This window comes from Crocodylus porosus, unplaced genomic scaffold (genome assembly GCF_001723895.1).
Source record: "Crocodylus porosus isolate Cpor-Errol unplaced genomic scaffold, CroPor_comp1, whole genome shotgun sequence".
NCBI classification, from domain to species: domain Eukaryota; kingdom Metazoa; phylum Chordata; order Crocodylia; family Crocodylidae; genus Crocodylus; species Crocodylus porosus.
Window position 1 is genome coordinate 146,787,458 of NW_017728906.1, and position 24,203 is coordinate 146,811,660.

A 24,203-nucleotide genomic window follows, 5' to 3' on the forward strand; every position below is an offset into this window, starting at 1 on the left:
GCTGACTTCCTGCCCTTTGGGCAGGGGGCTGGACTCGATGATCTCCCGAGGTCCCTTCCAGCCCTGATGTCTATGAAATCTATGAAACAATCCCCCATTTATAACATTGTTTCCTATGGGAAAATCAGTTCCAAGTTACAACGTTTCAACTTAAGATGTGGTTTTCAGGAACCAATTGTGTCGTAATCTGAGGACTGCCTGTAATTCTATCAAGACCACTGGATGTGTACCAGCTTAAGGAGATCAAAGTGGAGAGGCAGGGCTATGAATCCATCCCTTTGCATATCTGCATGGTATCTAGCACAAGAGGACCCTACATCTTAATTAATGTTCCTTGGAGCCTCTGTCATACAAAATGCTTTTTTTCCTTTTTTTTGTTTAATCAGGCCCAACAGGTTCTGATTTTAAAAGAAATCAATATTTAAAAATTGCACTGAAATTCACATCAGAGCTGGCTGAGACCATTGGTGGGATAAAACAGACAAGTGTATGCCTTGGAGAGGCCTATCGGTAGAACCCGCTAGAAAGGAAGAACTACCACCTGTGCTCACATAATGCTCGGGAAGGCTGTCAGCTTTGAATGTGCTGAGACCAGATCAGATCTGGTGCATTCAGAAGCTATTTGTACCAGTTTGTGGTTGGTGGTTGTTGGATGGATTTATTACACCATCTCTTTAGAGCAACCCATGGTGAGATCTCAGAATCTGTAAGTTTATACCAATGTTTGGAAGGAGAAAGAGTTTGCTATTAAAAAAAAGTCATGATTTTCCTGCAAATACCGTATAGTTATCAATCATACTACCACTAGTAACCTCTTCTTATGAATACAGAAGAAAAATACATTTTTAAAGTATGGCAGTGCTGTAGCATCCTAGATGTTGGCTAGTGCTCCCTGTCCACAGTTAGGTGGAAGAATGTTACCAGACTAGGAAGACAGTACATATCTAGGTGTTTAAACTAGACTGTGCACTAGGACCATCTGTCCTGTTCCTGTATCATTGTTGTACATCACTTGTATTCCCATCTCTCATACACTTTGTGTGTGGGTGGTATTGTGGTCCAGTCAGAGACATAATTGGGCAGCTATGTATCTTGGACAGTGGTGGTGCATGGCAGTGGCATCAGCCAGGCTGTCACTGGTGGTGGCACAGCTTCTATTTTGTTCCTGCTTTGCTTGTGCCCCCTTCATTATGCTACTGGTTCATGTTCTCTAGGCCTAGGACCCAGGTTCTTTTAGGGATTGTTTTACCTGACCTCAGTTTCAACAGTTGTATGGCTGCTCTAACTTTTTGCAGCCATGGATTTGGAGAAAGCTGAAAGACTTCTTCACTTGCTAGCATAGGCAGTTAGATAGTATTAGATTGCACTGAGAGATAGGCCATGTGTAGATGAAATGAGGGGCATGTATGCATGACACTTTAAAGTGGGTTAAATGCTTTTATACTGCTTTAATGGTGTTGGTGTTTGCATGGATCGGCAGTGTATTGCACATTACTTCCAGATGCTGTAGGAAATTCAGCAGCGTAATGTGTCTTAAATGACTTGGGGAGCAGCAAAGTTTTCTGCCCCTACAGCTGAGGAGCAAAGCACCGGCCTCTGTGCAGCTCTGCAGCCCTTCAGGAAGCCCTGCAGGCAGCCTGGCAGCAGCCCAGGAAGGCAGGCTCCGCCCAAGAAAAGCAGCGAGCCTGATGTTTTTTCTTTCCCCTCCCTGAGCCTGCCTGCCTGAGCTGTGCAAGGGCCCTGTGTTTCTCTCCATGGCTGCGGTGCCCCCCTGGGACCACCCGAGCTGGGTGCCTGTGGCTAGGTGCTGCTTGGGTGGGGCCACAGCTGCTGCAGAGGGAAGCACCAACCCCTTCCCTTGCATCCCAGGCCCTCCCCTCCCTGCCGGAGAGTCAGGTTAGTCAGGTGTGTGCACAATGCAGGGGTTTAATTTGTCCTAAATTGAAGCAGTGCTTTAAAAAACCCACTGCTTTGATTCAGGGTCCCCGTTTCGTCTACACACCCATAGGTAGTATCCCACACTAGCTGCAGTGCAGATGTTTAGATTTGATGATAGAACACATCTGCATGGTAACCCCTGTCGCCCCCAAAGAAATGTCCCTCAAATGTCTCTGCACACAGTGCATTAATTCATGAAGAGATTACATGGGCAGAGAAGACGTGGTAGAACCAAAATTTACAGAATCCTGAAAAAAAATCATAGTTTAAGTAGAATAGTAACTGTGCTTTCAGAAACAACTAGTATTTTCTTTAAAGAACCTTATTATATTTAAGGGAACTGGTCTTGTTTTATTTGGTGTTGATAGGAATATTCACAGATTCACAGAAGTTTAGGGCTGGAAGGGACCTAATAAGATCATCAGGTCCAGCCCCCTGCTCTGGGCAGGGAAGACTGCCTTTCTGGATGACTTATTTAAACTTGTTGCTTTTTAGCATTAACACAAACTCATAAATGAAGCATTTGAAGACAAGTTGAGATGCTATAGTAGTTTGGGGGAGTGCTACACTGGAGTTAGTCATATTCTGAATATGACTAATCTGAAATATTGCTGCTTACTGTTTCTTAGGGAAATGTGCTGTGTGCGCATTGACATGATGTGTAGCAGACAGCTTAATTTCTTGCTCCTATGTTTGCCAGCAAGAGTGAACAGTAGAAAATTTACATTACTACACATCAGCTAGGCTCAAAACAACTGTGGATTTCTATATGCAGACATAGTGTGCGCCTTTCTTGTTACTTTAAAACTTTCCAACATTATATAAAAATATTTCTAGCCCCAAGCCTTTTTGAAAGTCTAAGCTATTTTAGTTACTGATCTATTACAAACATATTAATAACTGTCCTTTGACATTATCCAGCTCTTCACAATAGCAGTTTAGTGTCCTCAAAAAGACGTTTGTCAAAAGGAGTTTATAATTTTGTTGGAAAAGTCCTTTGTCTCCTGGGGTAAACTCCACTATCATGTCCTGAATTTGAGGATAATGAAGGTTACAAATAATCATTGATTTATTTTTATCCGAATTCAACAATGACCAAAAACAGACTGTAAATAATCTGCAGTATACCAGAATGAAGCAGGAACAAATGCTAGATCAAGCTGAAGGAAGCCATTTCTATACCCGGAAAAAATAATACCTCTAATAGCTGCAGCTTTGCTGGAAAGACAATAATGTAGGTGCAGTTAGAAAAGGCTTTTTTCCTGGTGTGGCTTACTTCACCCACAGAACTAGGACAGAATGCTTGTGTGGGTAGTACAAGCTGTATCTTCACTAACTTGTATAACTAAATTTGCAAGCTGTTGTAGTGTAAACCAGCTCTACCAATTACTATCCACACAAGATCATCTAGAGATACAATAGCAAGAATTAAAAACAAAAATCAACTTAAAAAATACTGCCAGATTTTTTCAAGATATAAAGCTGTGTGCTTTAGGGCATAAACCCATCTGTCAAGGACTGAGACTTGGAGGCCTCCTAGGGCATTTACAGCTGTGCTCTGGGAGGTGGGGGGCAGCAGGGGGTACTCTAATTAGTGAACTGCGCTAATTAAAAGTGCCCAAGCATCACACATATCAGTGTCCCTATGCTGAAAAAGTGGCGGCTAGGCACATTGAACTAAAGCTTGTTTGACAAGCTTTAGTTCAAAGCGCCCTGCTGCCACTTTTCAGCACGGGGACACAGATGCACATGACGCTGGCTGCTGGAGTGTGTTAATTTCTGCGCGCCAGTGGTCTCGATTAATCAAGTCTGCTCCAACGTACTGGATTTACAGCACATTGGAGCAGCCTTCCTGAATGTGTGTAAGTGCCCCTAGTGACTAGGTTAACTATCTTTTCCAGATTTTGTTGCATATTGTTCTGAAATTTCTGGTATTTGTGGAGATAGGACCTTGGAGCAGGTGCAGCACTAGTCTGATATGGCATCATATATCTTTTTTGTGGCTACTTATGGACAATGCAGAATGGTACCAGGATGACTGGTGACAGAAGAAAAAATAATTTTGAGGTTTGTCACAAAAGGACCCTCACTGGAAAAGTTTGGGATTAGCACAGATGTCAGCTGCTGCAAGTTCACTTTTTTTCAGAATGTTGCAAGGAGAAGAAGAGTCTGGGTAAATGGTTATGAAACATGGAGTTTCAATGGATTGAGAAATATGAACTATTTAAATAGATTTTTATTTTGTTTTACTTTAAAAAAGGGTAATAGATTCTATTTTGGTGGCAGATGACTCAACTCTGACATTCATTTGCTTGCGGTTCTATGAGTTTCCCACATTCTCACACATGCTTTTGGTAAGAGATGTCATCAAGAGGAACAGTATGTCTTTTGTTAACCAAATTGACTATCTTTACATATTCTACAACTCCCCTACAGTATTGGGAAGGACTTCATGACCTTAATATAGCTGTTTTCTTCTAAGCCCCACCCACTTGTGGCTGGAATTTGAAGAATATTCTGTCACAGCCAGATGCCATGATCTCATGTACTCTGCATAACGTGAGGACACTTAATAATAGGTTTTCTGTTTTCTGTATTGCCCCTTTCATGATTGAGCACGCCACCTTAGCAAGTACTTTAAAAACACAACTTCTTATTGTATTGTGTTTTCAAAGATCTTGTGTAGAAAGAGTGAAGATTACTTTCGAATCACCCACGGTCCAGGTGCTAGAATCCTACATAAATATATAAAGCAATACTTAACTGCTGACTCATGCTGGCAGATATTAGCGCCAGAGTCTAAGAGGACTTGGATCATTACTCCTGAACACTGGATCATCCAATCTTGAAGATTATTGGCACCTTGAAATAAATGTGAATCATAAAGCCAAAACCTCAACAGAGTTGGTATAGACTCCACTCCAAGCAGGATGGAAATGTGCCCAGCTCAATTCTGTATAGTCTTAAAAAAGATAGTAAGGGAGAGGTGATATTTTTTTGCAAAAGAGTAGTGCTAATGGCCACACCCACATTCAGTGCATGGTCCACTTGGAGCCATCACCCATGGCACTGAATAGAAGAGAAGCTAAACAAGGAAGGGACAAACACTCTTTCTCCAATTCCTGTTTTAGTCTGCCCTTTTGTGAACTCCTTCATTTCATTCACCCTCCATTCCTAGACTCTGTTGTCCTTCTATCACTTGATCCTTCCATTGTCTGTCTTTGCTCTTATGCATTTTTACCTCCTCCTCCCTCTTTCTCCTCGGTTGTTCCAGTGCTGGTACTCCAGACACTGACACTCATTTTGATGTCACTTTATTTTTCAGGTATGTTCAGTAATGTTACTTAGCACTCTGCCTACTTCTTTTTCTTCTTCAGGACAGCCTTTAGGGCCTAATCTAGTCCCAAGAAAACAGATGGTCTGGCAACACTGAAGGGGATATCACCTAGTTGTTTTAACAATAGATACGGTAAAGATGTCTGTGCATTTTAAGTGTGAATTATAAAGAGTACTTCTTAGCGAGCTAATGGTAACAAAAGTTTTAAGTACCATTGAGGGTTATAGTTACTTTGGGGCATCATTTTATCTTAACAAACTGGGAATGGAATCTCTTTCTTTCCTTCTCTGTCAGGCTATTTATTTAACCAAATCACTTTTTGAATGACTAAGAACAGCTGTCATATCTAAGCATTTATGAATACAGATGATAGAGCTTTAGCTTGTATTTGAAGTAGCAGTCCATCTGCCTGTCAGTTCTGATCCAGCTAACAGATGGTATATTAAAGATGTAAAAAGGCTGTGAAACAGGCTAATAAGCCTGGGATTGATTTTTTGACCCATCTCCAACACATGAAGGCTTTGGAATCCTACAATATGCTTCCTAAATGGTTGTGCTGCTTCATCATACTTGCATCATTTTGCTTAAATCCATTTTGAAATTACCAATATTTATTTCATTAAACTAAAATATTTAGTGATACTGCTGCACTGTCTAGACTGGACTGGAGCTGTCCCTGTGCCCACAACTACCTTGTGGCGACAGCTAACCTAGGACAGCTAACACCTGAAAGAAAGAGCCAAGTTGCCTCAATGAAGCTTCCACTTACTCTGGGGTAGGAGCAAACCCATGAACACTTCCTTCAAAGCAGCAAAAGTAATGTTTCTTCAAGGTAATCATAGGCACACATTCAGTGATACCTGTGTATATGGAGTCACACAAAGTTATCAGACTCTGAGTGGGGTTGTGAGTAGAAAAACCTGGAGCACTGCTATTTGAACCTGAATGAAATTCTGCAATTTATTTTCATTTTAAAAGTCAGAGAAGGAAGGGTGCCCATTTTGTGCCTCAACCCATAGCCTGCTGCCAAGTGCTTCTCTACTGGGACCCAATAAAAAGAACATGGAGGTTAGAGAGGAAAAGACTGCAGCCAGAGAGTGCCAAAGTTAAGTTCCCCCAAACAACCAGTACCTTGCCCGTGTGTGCGCGTGCATGCATGCACATGTATTACTGTCTGGAGTTGTGCAGCTATTTTCTACCACACTGCCCTAGTCATCTAGTTTTAAATGTGGTATAACCAGCCCAGGTGAACGTATAGTAACATAAACGTCCCTGCAGGGGAGCTTATGATACTCCCCAGCCCTGGTGCCTGGGACATGGACTCTAGTCTGGGACATGGAGGGGGCTCCTGGTATACTGCAGCTTTGGCTTTTTTGAGTATTTCCAGCTGACTGAGAAGCCTTGGGCCTGCTTTAGCTTAACTTTGTCTAGGATGGATATCAGCCCTGCACTGTGCTGAAAGTCAGATCAAGGGAGTACAGTGATGGCTTTAAGCTATCTTCATACCTTCCTTCCCAGCATGGACCCTGCACATCAGGTCCAATCAAGATCTGACACATAGATTTTAATTCTACTTTCCCACATAATTTTCACAGGACTCCTGTGTCACACATTGTAAGATGAAAAATACATGACTGACCTAATGAGAGGGGAGCGGGCCTTAGGTACACCGGTTAGACAATGCACAATGACTGTATCATTCTGCTCAGTGTGAGGAACAACTGCTCTTCTGCACTGCTGTAAAAAAATGGAATCTAAAATCTAGTGTCTAGTTGTACAGTTAAGCTCCAAAAGAAGTGAGTGATGTCTCCAAAGTGCTGAGCACTTGGTAGCTTGGATTCAAATCAATGGGAAGTTTGAAGGGCAAGGACCAAAAAGGGATCTGGGCCACATCAGTGCCATATGTTTCAATGCTAGCTTTTAGGTGCTTGGAGTAGGATCCAGAACCCAGCGTGGGGCTGCTTTATGGCACACGGAGAGCGAGAGAGGTGCCTCAACTGGATCCACAGGAAGCTGCCTAATGTCAGGACACTCAGATATGAGCAGCCTAGAGCTACGCAGCAGGGAAATGCTGAGTACAAGGGTGTACCTAAAATGCGGTTCTTCTTTGGGACTTTATTGGTTTGCTTTGAGCAGCAGGAAGGCACCTCTGTTTAGTCAGGACCCAAAGCACAGATCCTGCTTTTGAAGGGAGCTGCTCCAACACTTCCTTTCAAAACAGAGATGCTCTCTTGCTCTCTCTCTCTTAACTTTTTGAAACAAGTGGTGTTGTGATCGTGCCACCAGATCACTCATTCAGAATGGGGAAGAAGTGTGCTGTCAGACTAATTCCAGTACCTGAGGTAGCTTTAGTATCTCAACATTACATTGCAGCCTGCAATCTAGGCGTTCCCAAAGTATTCATTGGGGATTAGCTACTGCCCTTCTCTATGTCCCCATAGCTACTGGAAGCCAGCAGGCTGAGTGGGGGAGCTGTCAACATGAATCATACCCTTCAACACCTCATTCTTCTTACAAGGACCAGGGGCAAAGTAACCGGGGGTATGAAATCCGCTAGACAGCGTAAAAGTCAACCACTGTCGTACCTAAATCCCTTTTCTAAATCTAGCCCCTGATATTCGTAGTCCTAAACATATTGAAAAGACAACTTCCCTCAAATATCAGAGCAGGGGTTTGGGGAGGAGCATATATATGAATGGAGGAAGTAGGGTTTACTTTAGCTAGGGTACTTCTTACATCAGCTGAATGTGGAGACAATGAGGAAATTCATTACTGCCAGTTATTGAAGTCTTACTGTTCGTATCTTCAGTGTTAGCTTCTTGGTCATCTGATACAAAATGCACTTACCACATCGAGAGAGACTAAATGCAGAAGTTTTGACAAACTCAGGGTGGTTTGGCCTTTCCTTCCAAAAACAGCTTATAATCCTCTGTGCAAGAGGAATCTTAGATTGAACTAAGCAAAAATTGGGCCATCCTGGAAAGGAAAAATATACATCAGCCAGACTCCTCACATGTAATTATGCACAGTTTGGCAAGTGACATTTAGTTCTGTCTAAAGGGAAGCCCTTAGCTACTGAGTCCATTCTTATTCACACTGTTCCCTCCAGGTCAAACCGGAGGTCATCCACAAGGCAGAACAGGAAAGTTCTCATTGTGGTTATTTGTGGATAAAGAGGACTTTGATTTCTGTGCTTTCCATTCAGTCTTGGCATGATGACACTGAAAGCCTGAGCAGCATTGAATAAGGAGAACTGGGGAGACAGAAAGAGATGCCTATGACGTGGTTATATTATAAAAGCGAGTTATCGTTCTGTTGTATAAAATTTCCACTGTGCACTTCTTTACAGACCTTAAAACTATTGTAGAGCTAAAACCTAGGCACAAAGTGTGTGTGAACATACAGGAAAGTTTATAACTCAGTAGCAATCAAAATTAGACTTGACAGGCCAGACTAAGCCTTAGCGCTGCGCTTTCTTTTGTGTTAGAAATTTAGGGAGAAAGTGGAATAACAGTCTTCCTCTCTGCATCATTTTCTGGTATTGTGACCAACTATTTATTGAATGCTGATGTCGTGACATTTCCTTCAGCAAGGTTTCCCATAGCATTCAAATTTGGAAAATCCAGTTCATACAGTATGCAATATAGTGCCTATAGTTTCCTATCCAAAGTAGACTGATTTTATTTATAATTCCCAACTGGGAAACTTTTATAGATTACTTAAAAGGCATGAAACCAGTCCAAGTTTGAATTGCAACTATGTAGTCAGACTGTATCCAATCTGATTTAGTCATAACAATAGAGAAAAGAGATGGAACATCCTTTATTTGCAGCCTTTACTGTACAGTCTAACGCATTTGCCTAACCAAGTACTGTAAATGCTATCTTTGGCCTTTATCCAAACCACTGTCTGCATGTAATACTTGGTCATGTCATATAAAAATGACAGAGCATTTACCATAAAATTCTACTTACATTATTTGAACTAAAAGGGCTCCTGCCAAGAGTGGGTTTAATATTTAATCATAACAGAAAAGGAATGATTTTTCATGGGAGTTGGATAAAATTTATAGGATCTCAATGAAAATTTCTATTGCAAGTAAAAGATTAAAGTATTTGTTAATATAGGGTTTTGCTATGAAGCACTGAACTGTATGTACTTATTTAGCAGAAAATTGCATCTATAATCTTGAGAGAAAATATTTATCCTAATCCAAAACAACATTTATCTGTGGGCATTGACAAACCTTTATTTAGCAACAGCCAGCCTCAGAGGTGGAGAATTATTTTGTGTGTGTGTGTTTAATTGATAAGGAAGCTGAAACACAAGATGTAAGGGTCTGATCTAAAAGGGACTTGGGTGCCACAAGGATGTATCATGGCCTTTCTTCTAGGCATAGGATCATAGAAAGGTAGGGCTGCAATTGACCTCATCAGGTCATCTTGTCCAACCTCCTTCAAGGCAGGATCATCTCTGACGAAACCATCCCAGGCAAGTGTTTGTCCAACGTGCTCTTGCAAGTTTCCAAGGATGGAGATTCTGCAACTTCTCTGGCTAGCCTGTTTCAATGTTTGACCATCCTTATAGTCAGAAAGTTCCTCCTAATTGCCAACCTAAATTTCCTCTGCTCTAGTTTTAGACCTCTGCTTGTAGCCCTGTCCCATATGGCCACAGAGAAAAGCCCATCTCCACCCTCTCTATATCACTGCTCAGGTATTTGAAGGCTGTTATCACATCTCTCCTCACTCTTTTTGCCAGACTAAATAAGCCTCTTTATAAGCTTTGCTTTCCAGGTACTTATCATTTTTGTAGTTCTGCCGGACTCTCTTCAGTCTGTCCACATCCATCTTGAAGTTTGGGGCCTCAAACTGGACTTAGTACTCCAGATATAGCTTCAACAATGCTAAATGGACTGGAAGAATCACTTCCCCCGATTTCCAAGTGATGCTCCTGTTAATACAACCCAGGATGTTGTTTTTGCAACAAAAGCACACTGCTGGCTCATATTCAGCTTATGGTCTACTGTGACGCTCAGGTCCTTCTCTGCAGTACTTCAGCTTTGCTAGTCATTCCCCGGCCTGTATTTGTGCATGCACTTATTCTAAGTGTAGGACTTTGCATTTCTCCTTGTTGAATCTTATCTGCCCTAGTGCTGTCCTCTAGAGTATCTGCAACTCCACCCAACTTGTGTTATCCAAAAATCTGCTAAGTGTACACACAATTCCATTATCCAAAATATTAATGGATATGTTAAACAACATTAGATCCAGGACAGACCCCTGGGAACCTGTCACTCCTCTCAGCTAGACATTGAGCCATTGATGACTACTTGTTGAGTATGATGATCCAACCAGCTATATATTCACCTTACAATACTTGCATCTAATCTATATTTTGTTAGAGACAACGTTGTGGGAGAGGGTGTTAAAAGCTTTGATAAAATCAAAGTACATCATATCCACTGCTCTCTTTCTACCTCCTCCCCCACCCCTGAATCCATGGAACCTGCCCCTTATCATAGAAAGAAAAAAGGATGGTCAGGCATGACTTGGTCTTGCTGAATCCATGCTGGCTGTTCCTGATCACCTTGTTCTCCTGTAGGGGCTTTACAGTAGATTCCTTGAGGACCTGCTTCATGATTTTTCTAGGTATTGAGGCATCTCTGAATGGGATCCAAAATAGCCAGCAGCCTGGCTGTGGAGCCATCTAAGGCCAGCACATTTCAACAGGGCACAGCCTGTAAGTTAGAGGTGGGCAAAATACAGCCCGTGGGAGCTGGATTCGGCCAGTGAGGCCATTCTATCTGGCCTGTGGGGCCCCTAAAAAATGTAGAAAATGAATATTTCTGCCCTTGGTTCCCGTAAAAAATGACAAGAACCAAGGGCAGAAGGACCCAGGGGAAGCCTGGCAGGCTCCAACAACTGAGGGGCCACCTGGCCCCCACCCCTAGGAGCCTAGTAGCACATGGCTGCCCCATGCTGGAACCTCAGCTAAGGGGGCATGGCAGGTGTGGAGAAGGGCAGGGGTACCCCAGGCACGGAAGGAGCATAGGATGAGGCAGCCCCTTCCCTGCCCCATGGCCGGCACCCCGCACTGCAGCTGCTTGCAGCCCGCGTGGGGCTGCCTGTGCCTGCTCCATACAGGCCAACGTGGGCTGCGAGTGCCTGCAGCAGGCAGTGTCAGGGTCCTTTTCCCTGCAGTTAGCACCAGCTTCTTCCCTGCTGGCAAGCAGGGGGTCAGGGCTGTGCACTGTCCCCTGCTTGTACCAGAGGGCTCGGGGGCACTGGGAGTGAGTAAGCAAGGAGCCAGCAGGAGCATGGGGCCCACACCAGTGCCCCAGGGTCAGTGCCAGCAGGGCCCAGAGCAGGGTGACAGGAGCGCAGGGTCCCAGCTGGCTTGGGATCTGTGGAGCTGGGCCAGCTTCCCCACCCCTGCTGGTGCAGCCCAGCCGGGCTCCACAGACCCCTGCCAGCCTGTGCCCTGCTTTGGGCCCCACCAGTGCTGACCCTAGGACATTGGTCCCAAGATGGTGACCAGGGGGCAGGGCACCTGTCAAGGGGTGGGGCTACCCATGTGCCCTCCACAGCCTGCCAAAACTGGGTAAGCGTCCCTCCGCCTGAAATAATTGCCTGATCCTGCTGGAAGTAGTAAGATGTATCTTAATTCCAGAGAAGGGTGGGATTTTAGGTTCCTTAGACAGTGTTTCAGGGAGACGTTTCCTTTCATTCAGGATACGGGCCGACCTTCCTTTTACAAAACCTTAGCAAAGGTCACTCTTTTTGGAGGTGGTGTTCCATTTATACAGTGTTCTAGGGGTCAAAATACTCAAACCTGGGTTTCTCTCATGCTGGATAATTTTCATGTCTGAGAGGATTTAAATCCCCAAGCTCCCATTGCCCAAACTGCAAGGCTATTTTGGGGTTAAGGCAAATTCTTTGCCTCCTTTTAAAACTGTTTGAGCACAATTTAACATCCCTGGGGCCACAAAGAGGAAACACGAGTCTCTTGCCAACCACTCTTCCAGATGAGTGGTGGAAGCCCTCATCTGGAAGAGGCGAGTCCTATATTCTAGACCCTGTTTCAAGAACTATTTTATGTCATGTAAAATACATGAGAACACCTTGGAGGAGGGATTGGGATCCAGGACTTGGACATAAGTGCTCTAACAGCTAGGAAGAAGGCTTAGCTTCTGGATTACAACGTGGCTGAGGTGTGTAAAGCATAAAGCTTTCCAGCAATTTCACCGCTGAGGCACTTCTGCGCTAGCACAGGAGAACTGTAGGAGCCAGGGACACTTTAAGTGTTAATAAAACTTATACATCTTTAACATAACATATCTGTTATGCTGTAGAGTAGTTCCATTTTACATGGTTACATCCACAAGAGCACAAGTAGAATCTTTAAACTCTCATCCATATTAATTTGTCTTGTCCATCTAGTACAGGATATTCAGGACTGCTTTGTCATCTAATTCTGCTTTCATTGAAGTAAACAAGAATTTTATTGCTGACTTCAACAAGAGCTCCCTCCTGTTACTGTAGAAAGTTGCAGACTAATAGAATTTACCAATGCTGCTAGCTATTTCCCTGGTAGCAACTTAACCGTTCTTAAGAGGGTCAACTTTGAGCCTGTTAACTTTTCAGGTTCATGGATTAACAAGACAATGAGAAAATAACTGTACTTTAATAGGTGTCTTTAAGAATACTGACACAAATTAAAAAAATATCTTTTTAGGTTCATCTTCTAAGCTAAAATCTACCATTGAAAAAGTGGAACCAAGTCTATTTTTAAAAAAAATAAACTAATATTTGTACTAGAGATACAAATCTGACAATTTGTATACAACTTTTAGGTAAACTTATTTTGCTTTATACATTGGAATCTGTTTTCATAAGACTGCATACACTGTCAAAAGTCAGAGGGTAGATCGTACTGGAAAAACATTAATGAAAGAGTTACAATGCCATTCTAACCTTTCAATATGTTTCCAATGAAAAGGTAGTTTGGTTAAGGCTAGAATTTCTGAAGAAGCATTGAAAGCCCATGAAAGTTTTCAGCTCACCTCCTTTAGCAACTTTGGGAAAAAGTCACTTGAAGATTATAGTGCCCATGTTTTCCTCCTCAACCCCACTTCTGTGACAATCCTAACTGAACAGCATATACAGTGTCCCCTTTATAGATATATTTCTCATCCAAGAAAGCTTGCAGGTGGTTCTATCAATTACTGGTTAAAATGCTTTGGCAGATAATGGATAAGGTCATTTTTAAAAGCATCACTTTTTAGGCAGATTGCTACTTGTTCATTTAGACAAAAATGTACACTATTGTTCTTTTTAATAAGATAGCTGTATGCATTGAAGGAAGTAACACTTTTAATGTCAGGGCAGTACTTTTTGAGTTGGTACAAAGCAGAGATTGCTCTGGAATTACTTGTAATGTAGAAAATAGAAAAATACTAAAAGTCAAAATTGTATTTACTTAGAAGTGGTGCAAGACTGGCATTCTAAAATAAACAGTTTATGATTCATTGTGTAACTGGCAAGGAGAACAGGCACTTTAACCTTTAAACTGAGAAACTCTTAGATTTCACCATGGCTCCATACAAGATCTGCAGAGTTGAGAGGTTTGCTTTGCAAGCATGTTATTTTCTAGGAAAAGCTGTTTACTAGGGTTTTGCCCATTCTAGACAAATAAGCATGCATTGTTCAATTAGAACATAAAGGTCACACAACATTCTTGGTGGATCAGATGCGTTTTTACATAACCAAATGTACCGAAGAATCTTCTGTTTTTTCTTATCATCATGAATTTGCAAGGTGTTTCTTAAAGTCTTTATGTCCTGTTAACTTCTTGGGTGCATGAAGGCACCCTGCATACTATAGCAAGAGTTTGGCAAAGGAAAAGCCTGAGACTTCTAGCCTTCATTAAAAGTAAGGTTTGTATGAAGTCACTGCAAAGTTAAAAGTCTGTAATGTAGTTTGTGTGGTGTGCAGAGATTTGTTTAGACCTAAATTAAAGTGAAATTCTTAAACCCTTAGGTGTTTTGCATTTTTTCCATTTAAAAGGCAAGTGCCTCCCTTATAATAATTTGAGCAGAGACAGCAAATGAGAAATAATGATTTTTCTTGCTTGAACAGTTTGCTGTGAAGGTCAGAAGAAGAGCTGATCCTCCCTAGATTACAAAAAGAATCTGTAGTGCTTTCTGTTGACAGACAGGAAGAATCTAGTGTTATCTCATAGCTGTCCCACACCCAGTGTTCAACTCCTAGTAAGTTTTTAAAGCACATCTTTACTTAGAAAGTAACCCCACTTACTAAAACACCAACACTTGTGAGAAAAACATACAGATTAATAACAATTTCAAAGGAAACTTTATTGATTTTTGTATATCTTTCTGGATTCAGTATATGTTTATAAATGTAATTTATTTCTCAGCAACTTAATCATCTACATCCTCCAATGTATTATAATTGTTTATCAATACAGAGTGGGCAAAGACTACCATAGAACAAAATGATTTTTATTAGTTGAACTTATTTAATTAATGATTTAAAAAAATCACTGCATAAAAAACTAACTCTACTGCTTTCACATCAGTTATGTTTCTAACCTTACATCAGCAGTGAAGTTATTTTATAGTTTGCAAATAAACTCCCATTTCCAACATATATTTGTATACGTATATCTTTTAAATCAGAAATTAAGATGTTATGTCACCACATTAGACACTGAGCTATGGTATTACATTCCCGACAGTGTTTTAGGCACAACATCTGCCAAGGAAACAAAAGTAGAGATGTCTGACTTTACATGGGTACCCTTTGAAATACAAAGCTGAGGCTGCCTGTACATGTGCTCAGGAGTGTGTGGGGTGGGGAGGAAAGTGTTTTAATTAGAGCGCTTCCCAGAGAGCCACTCTAATTAAAAGGCCTCATCATTGCATCTATTAAGCCCCTGCATGTTTAAACATGGTAACAGGATGCTTTAGCTAAACCTTATCCATTGAGGTTTAGCTAAAGTGTCCCATTATTCTTACTTCAATCCTGGGGAAACTCTTTGAAAAGATTATCAAAGAGCACATCTGTGATGGACCAGCAGCAGGGATGATGCTCAAGGCCAACCAGCATGGTTTCATTAGGGACAGGTCCTGTCAGACCAACCTGATTGCCTTCCACGATCAGGTCACAAAAGCATTGGATGCAGGTGTTGCAGTGATGTAGTCTTTCTGGATTTCAGCAAGGCCTTTGACACGGCCTAACGCCCCATTCTCATTAAAAAACTAGGTGACTGTAGCATTGATGCCTACGCAGTCAGATGGATTACAAGTTGGCTGAAGGGTCATACTTAGAGGGTAGTGGTGGACGGGTCTTTTTCAACCTGGAGGGAAGTGGGCAATGGAGTCTCCCAGGGCTCAGTCCTTGGGCCCGCACTGTTCCATTCCTTTATTAGTGACTTGGACAATGGGATGAAGAGCAGCCTGTTTAAATTTGTTGATGATACCAAGATTTGGGGTGAGGTGGGCATGCTAGTAGGGAAGGACAGATTACAGCAGGACCTGGACAGGTTCCAGGGGTGGGCTAACAAAAACAGGATGCATTTCAATACTGAGAAGTACAAGGTGCTGCACTTGGGCAGGAGGAACCAGCAGTACACTTATAAGCTGGAAAACTCCCTTCTTGAGAGCAGGGTGGCAGAAACAGATCTTGGAGTCATTACTGACTCCAAGATGAAAATGGGCCGACAATGCGAGGTCACGGTCAGTTCGGCTAACCGTACCTTGTCATGCATCCACAGATGTATCTCAAGCAGGGCCAAGGAGGTGATCCTCCCCCTCTATGCGACACTGGTCAGGTTGCAGCTGGAGTACTGCGTCCAGTTCTGGGCACTGCACTTCAGGAGGAATGTGGACAGCATTGAGAGGGTCCAGAGGAGGGCCACCTGCATGATCCAGGGACAGCAGGGCAGACCCTATGTAGAGAGGCTGTGGGACCTTAACCTGTTCAGCCTTTGCAAGAGAAGGCTGAGGGGGGACCTGGTGGCCGTCTATAAACTCATTGGGGGGGGACCAGCAGGATTTAGGAGAGACCTTGTTTGCCCTAGTGTCCCCTGGGCTAACAAGGAATAATGGCCACAAGTTGTTAGAGAATAGGTTTAGACTAGACATCCGAAGGCGGCTAGGATCTGGAACCAACTTCCAAGGGCAGTGGTGCTGGCTCCTACCCTGGGGGCCTTTAAGAGGAGGCTTGACGTCTACCTGGCTGGGGTCATTTGAGCCCTAGTGGAAGCCAAGATGAACATAAGTCGTCAGTGTGACAAAGTCATCAGAAAAGCTAACTGGATTTTATCATGCATCAGCAGATGCATGACAAACAGAACCAAGGAAGTGATACTTCCCCTCTATTGAGCGCTGGTCAGACTGCAGTTGGAGTACTGCATGCAGTTTTGGGTGCCACACTTCAAGAGGGATGTGGATAACCTGGAGAGGGTCCAGAGAAGGGCCACTCATATGGTTAAGAGCTTGCAGGCTAAGCCCTACGAGGAGAGACTAAGGCACCTGGACCTCTTCAGCCTCCTCAAGAGAAGGTTGGGAGGCAACCTTGTGGCTGCCTATAAATTCATCATGGGGGCGCAGAAGGAAATTGGTGAGGCTCTACTCAGCAAAGCACCCCAGGGGGGCGGTCACAAGAAATAATGGCCATAAGTTAGCAGAGAGCAGATTTCGACTGGACATTAGGAAGAACTTCTTCACAGTTAGAGTGGCCAAAATCTGGAATGGGCTCCCAAGGGAGATGGTGTTCTCCCCTACCCTGGGGATCTTCAGGAGGAGGTTAGATAGGCATCTGGCTGAGGTCATCTGAACACAGCACTCTTTCCTGCCTATACAGGGAGTTGGACTTGATGATCTATTGAGGTCCCTTCCGACCCTAACATCTATGAATCTATGAGCCCAGTTTTCCTCTCCTGCCCAGGGTACGGGGTCAGACCTGATGATCTACAAGGTCCCTTCCAACCCTACTTCTATGAATCTATAAAGTCTCCTGGCAGGTATTTTAAAATACACAGAGGCTTAATAGACATGATAGGGGTGTTATGCTAGAGTGTTTTAACTGGAGCATGGAGCAGACTCAATTAATCAAGTCTGCTCCAACACTTGCTAATTAAAACACGAACCAGCATGTGTACAGGCATCCTGTACTATGACTGCTTGGTTGCCCTGATCTTAAGTCTTTTCACACTTAACCCTAGCACCAGCACCACTTCACATGTATTTGTGTAACGGTGTCTCACAAGCATTTTATTTAAATGTACTGGTACTTATTTAATATCCTCTGCATGTTCCAGCAAAATTTTAGTTTATCCTATTTATACTCTTTCCAGCAATACTGTTTAAATTATAACCCTGATGGTAATAAATACAAACTATCTCAAGCTATGTGAAATGAAAAAGAAATGCATATTTCATTATATACACATACTCACTTAATTTCTTGAATTAAATATATAAAGACATGCATTAGTAGAGGTAGTTTAATTATTTAAATAAAGAATGCGGAGACGTGATATCAGTGGCAGCAGGCCAGAACCCTAAAATGATACCCATTTAATGAAGTAATGACGTTTCCATAAATAATACATATAGTGTTCAAACATTTAAGGTGTTTATACTAAACAGTGAGAATAGATGAAAAGTGCTGTCTACCCTTTTAATACAAAGAAAAGTCTGACTAAATCAAATGGAGGTTTAAGAGGGTCATTGGTACATATCCTGTAAACAAATGGAAGACAACAACCTGTCCAACATCTGCGATCCAGTATGTCCATGACCAGCTAATTGACATGCTTAAGTGAACAGAACTTAAATGTCTATTTGAAAGCTCTGCCACGCTCAAGAACACTGAAGACCATTGTAAGCTTGCTAAATTCTTATATTAATGGGCTGAACATTTGAATAAAATTATTGTAGGTTTTTCTGGGAAGGGAAAAACATAACCGTTACTTTGATTCTTCAGTGCTAAACAGATGGATATTGAAGAGATGAAAGGCAGAGAGAAAGGAGCCCAGGGGAAATTTTTCACTGTATTATAACAATTTAAAGGAGTCCTGTCAGGTCAAATATGGCCCACAATTTCAGTCTTGTAAAAATAAACACCTTCCAGAACCCAAATGAAATCATATAATTGCGTGTTTTTTGTCTCAAGTTCCACTCAGTGTTGCTTAAAAACAACCATTACCATTCCCCTGAAGTATATAGGTTGCACATAGGGCAGCATTCATTAGTACATGGAATCTGAAAGTAAAATGGAATAGATACTACTTGGAAACAAAAATAAAGCTGACTAGTGCAAAAGAAGCTTTAGTAGTACAATAACAAAGAAATCTTGATTTTTTTTTAATCTGAGGTATGTTATATACACTGTCAGCTTAAATATTTATGTTTAAAATCATCTTTTTATAAAGTTGGTTCAAATTTGGATCTAAACTAATGCATGTTAAACAAATACCACTTAAATTTGACGCTAAAGGCAGTCAAGTGATTACCGATGGGTTCTCATCAATACAAAAAAGTGCTTACCCGTCTAAAGCAGGTGCTATATTTTCAGATATGCATTACACATTTTAATAGTACCTAGCTGAAGGTGGATCTTTATTTAATTTCAGCCAAAGGATTTTCCTTAATTACTCTTCTCCCCAAAGAGGAATTCAAATTTTAACTTCTTTATTTTCATGAATGGAATTATCCTAACAATACTAACAATTATTTGAAAAAATGGTTCCATTGACAGGCTCAATAAATTAAGACAATTGCATTTTAAAACTCCCCAGACAATCAAAGTAGCATCTATTTTGAATTAGATTTATCTGTATAGTTTGAACAATGACTTCAGAATATTTGGGCAAAGTGTATTGTTCTTGTAGGTCAAAGTTTGCAGTTGTTTAAAATTAGATTGAGAAAAACAAAACAAAACACATAAGAATACCACCGCTTCTGAAGTATAGACAGTCATGAAAGTTTGTTTAGTCTGCTTTTAAATCATTCTGTTTCAGAAATAATATTTTAAAATGCCCGAACTTCCAGCTGGAAAGAATCACTTCAATTTAATAAAGACAGAGCCTGTGGAAATTAAGAAGGCACATCTGATCATGGGAAGCAAAGAATTCTATGAAGTGATGAACATCTTCAATGGTCTCATATTGAAATGAAAATTTACAAGATTAGGCCCAATGCTTTTGTGGGATTGACAGGATGGAAAGGGGCAACACTACAAAAATGCAGCATAGTGTGATTTGAAACTGGACTCTTTACAACTTTGTTTCATAAAAAGAGAGTAACAGACTTGTTTCCACCTCACTCCAAAAAAGCTAGGGGGCTCTTCTGTATAGTTTCAACAGTTGTAGCAAAGTAGCACGGCTCCTGCTAGGTATGTTCAGAGAGCGTGTCCTTCCTTACACTTCTCATTTCTTGTGCCAGGGTCAATTACTATGAGAAAAATGTCTTTTCATTGGTGATGAAACAAATTTACAATGGAGCTTGCTAGGTTGTCTCAGTCTTCTTACATCCTTACAGCAATGGCTGAAAAAAATACCAGTGTTTAGCCTGTTATAGGGCTTCATAGTGCAGGACAAATGTCAGCCAATTCAATTAAAAAAAATTCCTGTTTGAGAATGTGCTGAGGGAGGCATAATGTTCAGATGGAAAACATTCATCAAGTGAGAAATGCTCTATGCATTAAGGGCAGATACCCAAACACAGATTTCCCATCAAAGTTAAAATACACACTTTGGCATTTTCCTTATTGTCTTGCTTTTTTAAAATGTGATTTTCTCACACATGTAAATATGCCTTCAAGATCTGTGTTTTAAAGAACAAAATGGACAGGGCAAAGGGCCCCTGTAAAGTGTATGTAGCAACACCCGGCATATACAGCTCATGGCAACCAAGACCCTGGCCCTGGTCTTCCACCATACAGTGGGAAAATCGGGGTGGTTCCCTCTTTTACAATGTTGGCAGGTGGGTCTCAAAACCATTCTTTGTCCTTTCTGTTCCCCATCCTTGAAAAATTACTTGAGAAAGGGCATCAATGTTTTTTAAAAAAATGCTACTTTCCTCTCTGGACTTTGACAACACTGAGCAGTCTGCCTGATCACTTAGCGCATGTTTAGGCTGCAGTATTCTGTGCTATTGTTCCCCAGCATCCAATGGCAAAGGTTCAATGCCGATCAGGACAAGAAAGTAGTCTCAGAGGAAGGAAGGCTTTCCTATCTGAAAAGAGCAGTTTTGTTTGCACATGCTGTTGCTTATATTTCTAATTCTAAACAAAGTGCACAATACACTGCGGTGAATCAGCAGCGTCTGACTTGCACATGGTTGCATACATTGGATATCAGCCTTAGATGCCCGTAATAAAATAAAATGAAAAGATGATGTTTTGGTTCAATTTGAACTGCTAGCAATACAGCATCCAGAATGGTTACAATTTGTCCTTCAGCTGATCCTTTGGAAATCATTCATTTGACAGGACATATTGAACATTATACCACCCTCTCTGGACACAGACCTTCGAGTCACCCTGCGGCTGTACTGGAGAATTTCCCCAAAACCTATGCTACAGAATTGGTTTGGACATTCTGATTAAAGAGCATTTATATGTACTTATATATCTATTTGGATATATAAAGAAACTTAAAACTGATGGCAAATATAATTGGTATCTACAGTGGCAGGTTTATTTTGTCACTATTATGGGTTTAGGGGGCATGCAGTACAACACCTAATTATTTACCAGTAAGGACACTTAGGCACTTGACAACATGGTGGATGTAAAGATCTGCTGCATGATCTGTGGGATCTGCTTGGTATCCATGGCAATAAAAGACCGGCCTGCTGGTAGTGTCCTCTGCAGCCTGTGGATCAGAATGGGGAAGAAAGAATTACCATTGCAAATGATGTTCCCTACAGCAAAGCAGAGTGCCTTAAGAAAGGATGTTTTTACTTCTGAATACCTTGCTGGTACAGTGCTTTTCAAGCTGCTGTCACTGTGCAATTAAAGTCTTGGGAAAGCAACAGTGGGAGGAAACACTGAAAACAGTTATGTCACAGGGGTCTTTTCAGCAAGACATTCAGCCTGTTTCTATTGATCCACATTCATTTATTTTTGTCACAGTTTCTGGTGCGTGAAAAATCTCTGTTTAGATTAAGGTACCAGTGACCCAACAAGACTTTAGCAGAGTTGATCATCTCTAGGGGTAACCAAAAATCTCTCTCTGTGGGTGGGTTTTTTTATTTTATTCAAAATTATTATTATACCAACTTGACAAGAGTGTATAGCAAACCATATCTCTCCCACCACAAAGACTTCAGATATGATTGGTAGTTTTACATACTGACTATAAAGGTGATTACATTTCAACTTTCAATCTATGACAACTTAAATTCATGTCATTCTACGAGTAACAGTCCAAAGGTCAAGAGGTTTAGCCTCCTGCATTTTTCAAAGCTTTTTAAAAAATACAAGCTATCTCACACAATCCACATGGCTAATGTCCAATCAGTAGTCTCACTGCATATTGTTTCACTGCTTTCAAAAGAAATTAGATCTCTAATAAGATGAAAAATGTGAGCCCTATAGAAGGCGAAACTAATAAAAACAATTCTCTCACATATTTAACTATACACCCACTCATACAGTGCATTGAAGTGATATTTTCCTGGGTAATTTCTATACCCAGTAAACCAGAAAATTTTATGGCCTCTATTCTAAAATTAAACTGTGAAAATTGGGAAATCTGTATGAGGAACACAAGCAATACAGAGAGGGAACCTGCAGAAATCAAATGAACACCACTGGCTGTACAGCTGCACATTCAAAACCTTTTACAATTTAAATGACACTTTGTGACCTATGTCCCTCAGTGTCGGATCCTATTCCCATTTTAGTCAATGATTTCAACAGAAGCAAATCTGGTACTTTAACTTCAGCTGTAACTGCTGCAGGGGAAATACTAGCTTTGCTTTGTATGCAAATTGCTAGTGGAAGACTTAGGCTATTAGGCTTAGGCTTCCAATGCACAAAGCTAAGACAAAGACGGAGATCTTAGAAAGTCTACTAGGAAACATACGCTTAAGTCTAGATCCTCCAAAGAATTTAGGTGACCAATTCCTATTGAAATTCTTCTCATTCATCATGAAAGCAAACTAAATTGTATTTTGTGAGACTCAGGAGAAATACTTACCTGTCTGCTTGGTCTCCTAAGGATCCTATGAATATAGCAAAGGCATTCACTTGTGGGTTGATTGTCAAGGCCTGGGCTAACCTTGCTGGTGGGATACCATATCGCTCCAAGTTTGCATCGCTTAAGACTATGACAAAGCACTCATCAGCATCTTCTTTGGCAATTTCACGAACAGCATGCTCTGTCCCTTCCAGTGTATGGTCTCCACTCATACAGAACTGAGCATGTGCGTGCATTATCTGGGGGCAGAACAAATTCAGATGGAAACATAGGTGAGAATTCTTTCACATAAGCATCCATCCTAATGAGCACAAAAGGGAGCAAACATCCTTAAGGGAGGTGTGTTTAGAAATGGGTTCACTGCTCCAGGCTTTAGAGCACTTTATGAATCAGTTAAAGTACATGCAATTTTTCTTACAAACACTAATCCTTGAAATCCAAATTGCAGTGTCAACGGAACAGAACATAGTTGGTAATACGATGAGGAGGGTAAAAAATACTGTGGTGGCTTCAGATTGGATGTCTACATTCCTGTCTATCTGAAGGAGGAAAATGGAGCTTAGTACACTCAGGCCAGGACAAATCCTACCTGTTGCATGCTGGACTAATAGACATCAACATCCAGGTGACTGTTATTACCAAATATTGGTTGATAAAACTTACTTAACCATATCTGTACTGGCTTGTATGAAACAACAGAAAAGAGGGTGGGGGAGGGAATGCATTACTTTTTCATTCAGGACCATATGGATTATAAATCATTTTTTTTTAGAAAGGGGTGAGGGAGCTCAGTCATTAGAATACCTAATACATCCTATACTATAAAATTGTCAAATTCATAAAAAATGCTCTCTGATGCAGTAAAGGTTTCTTAATGGTACTCAGAGAATTTACCCACCTTGCAGTTGTATGTCCTCTTACTACTAAAGCATGTTTTATGTTCAAAAAGCTGAGCAATTCTTCAGGATCACTCTGTAGTTTGCTTCAGCCCCTATTACATCTTAAGACCACTACCACTTATTATTAACATACAGCTTTACATATCTTCATACAAATGAATTAGTAATGTTCAGGGTTTTCTTTAATCAGTAACAGGTCATGTTTAAACCAGTCCAAGAGGGACACTGCCATATTCTATACAATGACAGCTTTTTAAAAGGTCTCTAAAATAATTTTTCTAGTTTTTCATTTACCTCACAGACTCCCCATCCTCTCCCTTCCATAATTATCAGGAGTTATTTAGCAACACGATTTACCTTCAGAATCTCTAATCTTTGCTTATTGTTTTTAGGAACTTTGTCACTCCCAACCAACGCAATGTTAAAGCCATCGCCTGAATGTCCAACGATATCGTACTGCAAAAAGAGAATTAAATAGTAATATATTAGACTTGCAGGTGACTTGGCTCAGAACCCCATGAGACGTGATCAAATTTGCTTTTAACAAAAAGATAAATCCCGACAGCTGCTTATGTTTCTGACTGGTTTAAAAGACCAACCCTCAATTTCTCGCTACCATTAAACTACCCTTGGCAGATAAAACTGTTCGACATAACAAAAATAAAGAGCAGCTCCTCATTTTTAGGGTCTGACTATCACCTCACTACATCCATTTTAAAGCTTGAGACTTCAATCAATGCTTCACTGTACCCACTGTATTTCAGAGCTAAAATTTTTCACACTGCCCACTTGTTTTT

At 41.3% G+C, this 24,203-nt stretch overlaps 1 protein-coding gene across 1 annotated transcript in view; it reads right to left on the minus strand.

The window, feature by feature from the left end:
- Nucleotides 1–17,838: 17,838 nt before the first annotated feature.
- Nucleotides 17,839–24,203, minus strand: part of VWA8 (von Willebrand factor A domain containing 8) — a 305,200-nt gene continuing 298,835 nt past the window's right edge. Inside the window, exons 43-45 of the mRNA XM_019528508.1 lie at nucleotides 23,764–23,862; nucleotides 22,508–22,746; nucleotides 17,839–21,178 (exon numbers count right to left, since the gene is read on the minus strand). Coding sequence (XP_019384053.1) covers nucleotides 21,070–21,178; nucleotides 22,508–22,746; nucleotides 23,764–23,862 — 447 coding nt within the window. The 3' untranslated portion in view covers nucleotides 17,839–21,069. The remainder of the gene's footprint in view (nucleotides 21,179–22,507; nucleotides 22,747–23,763; nucleotides 23,863–24,203) is intronic.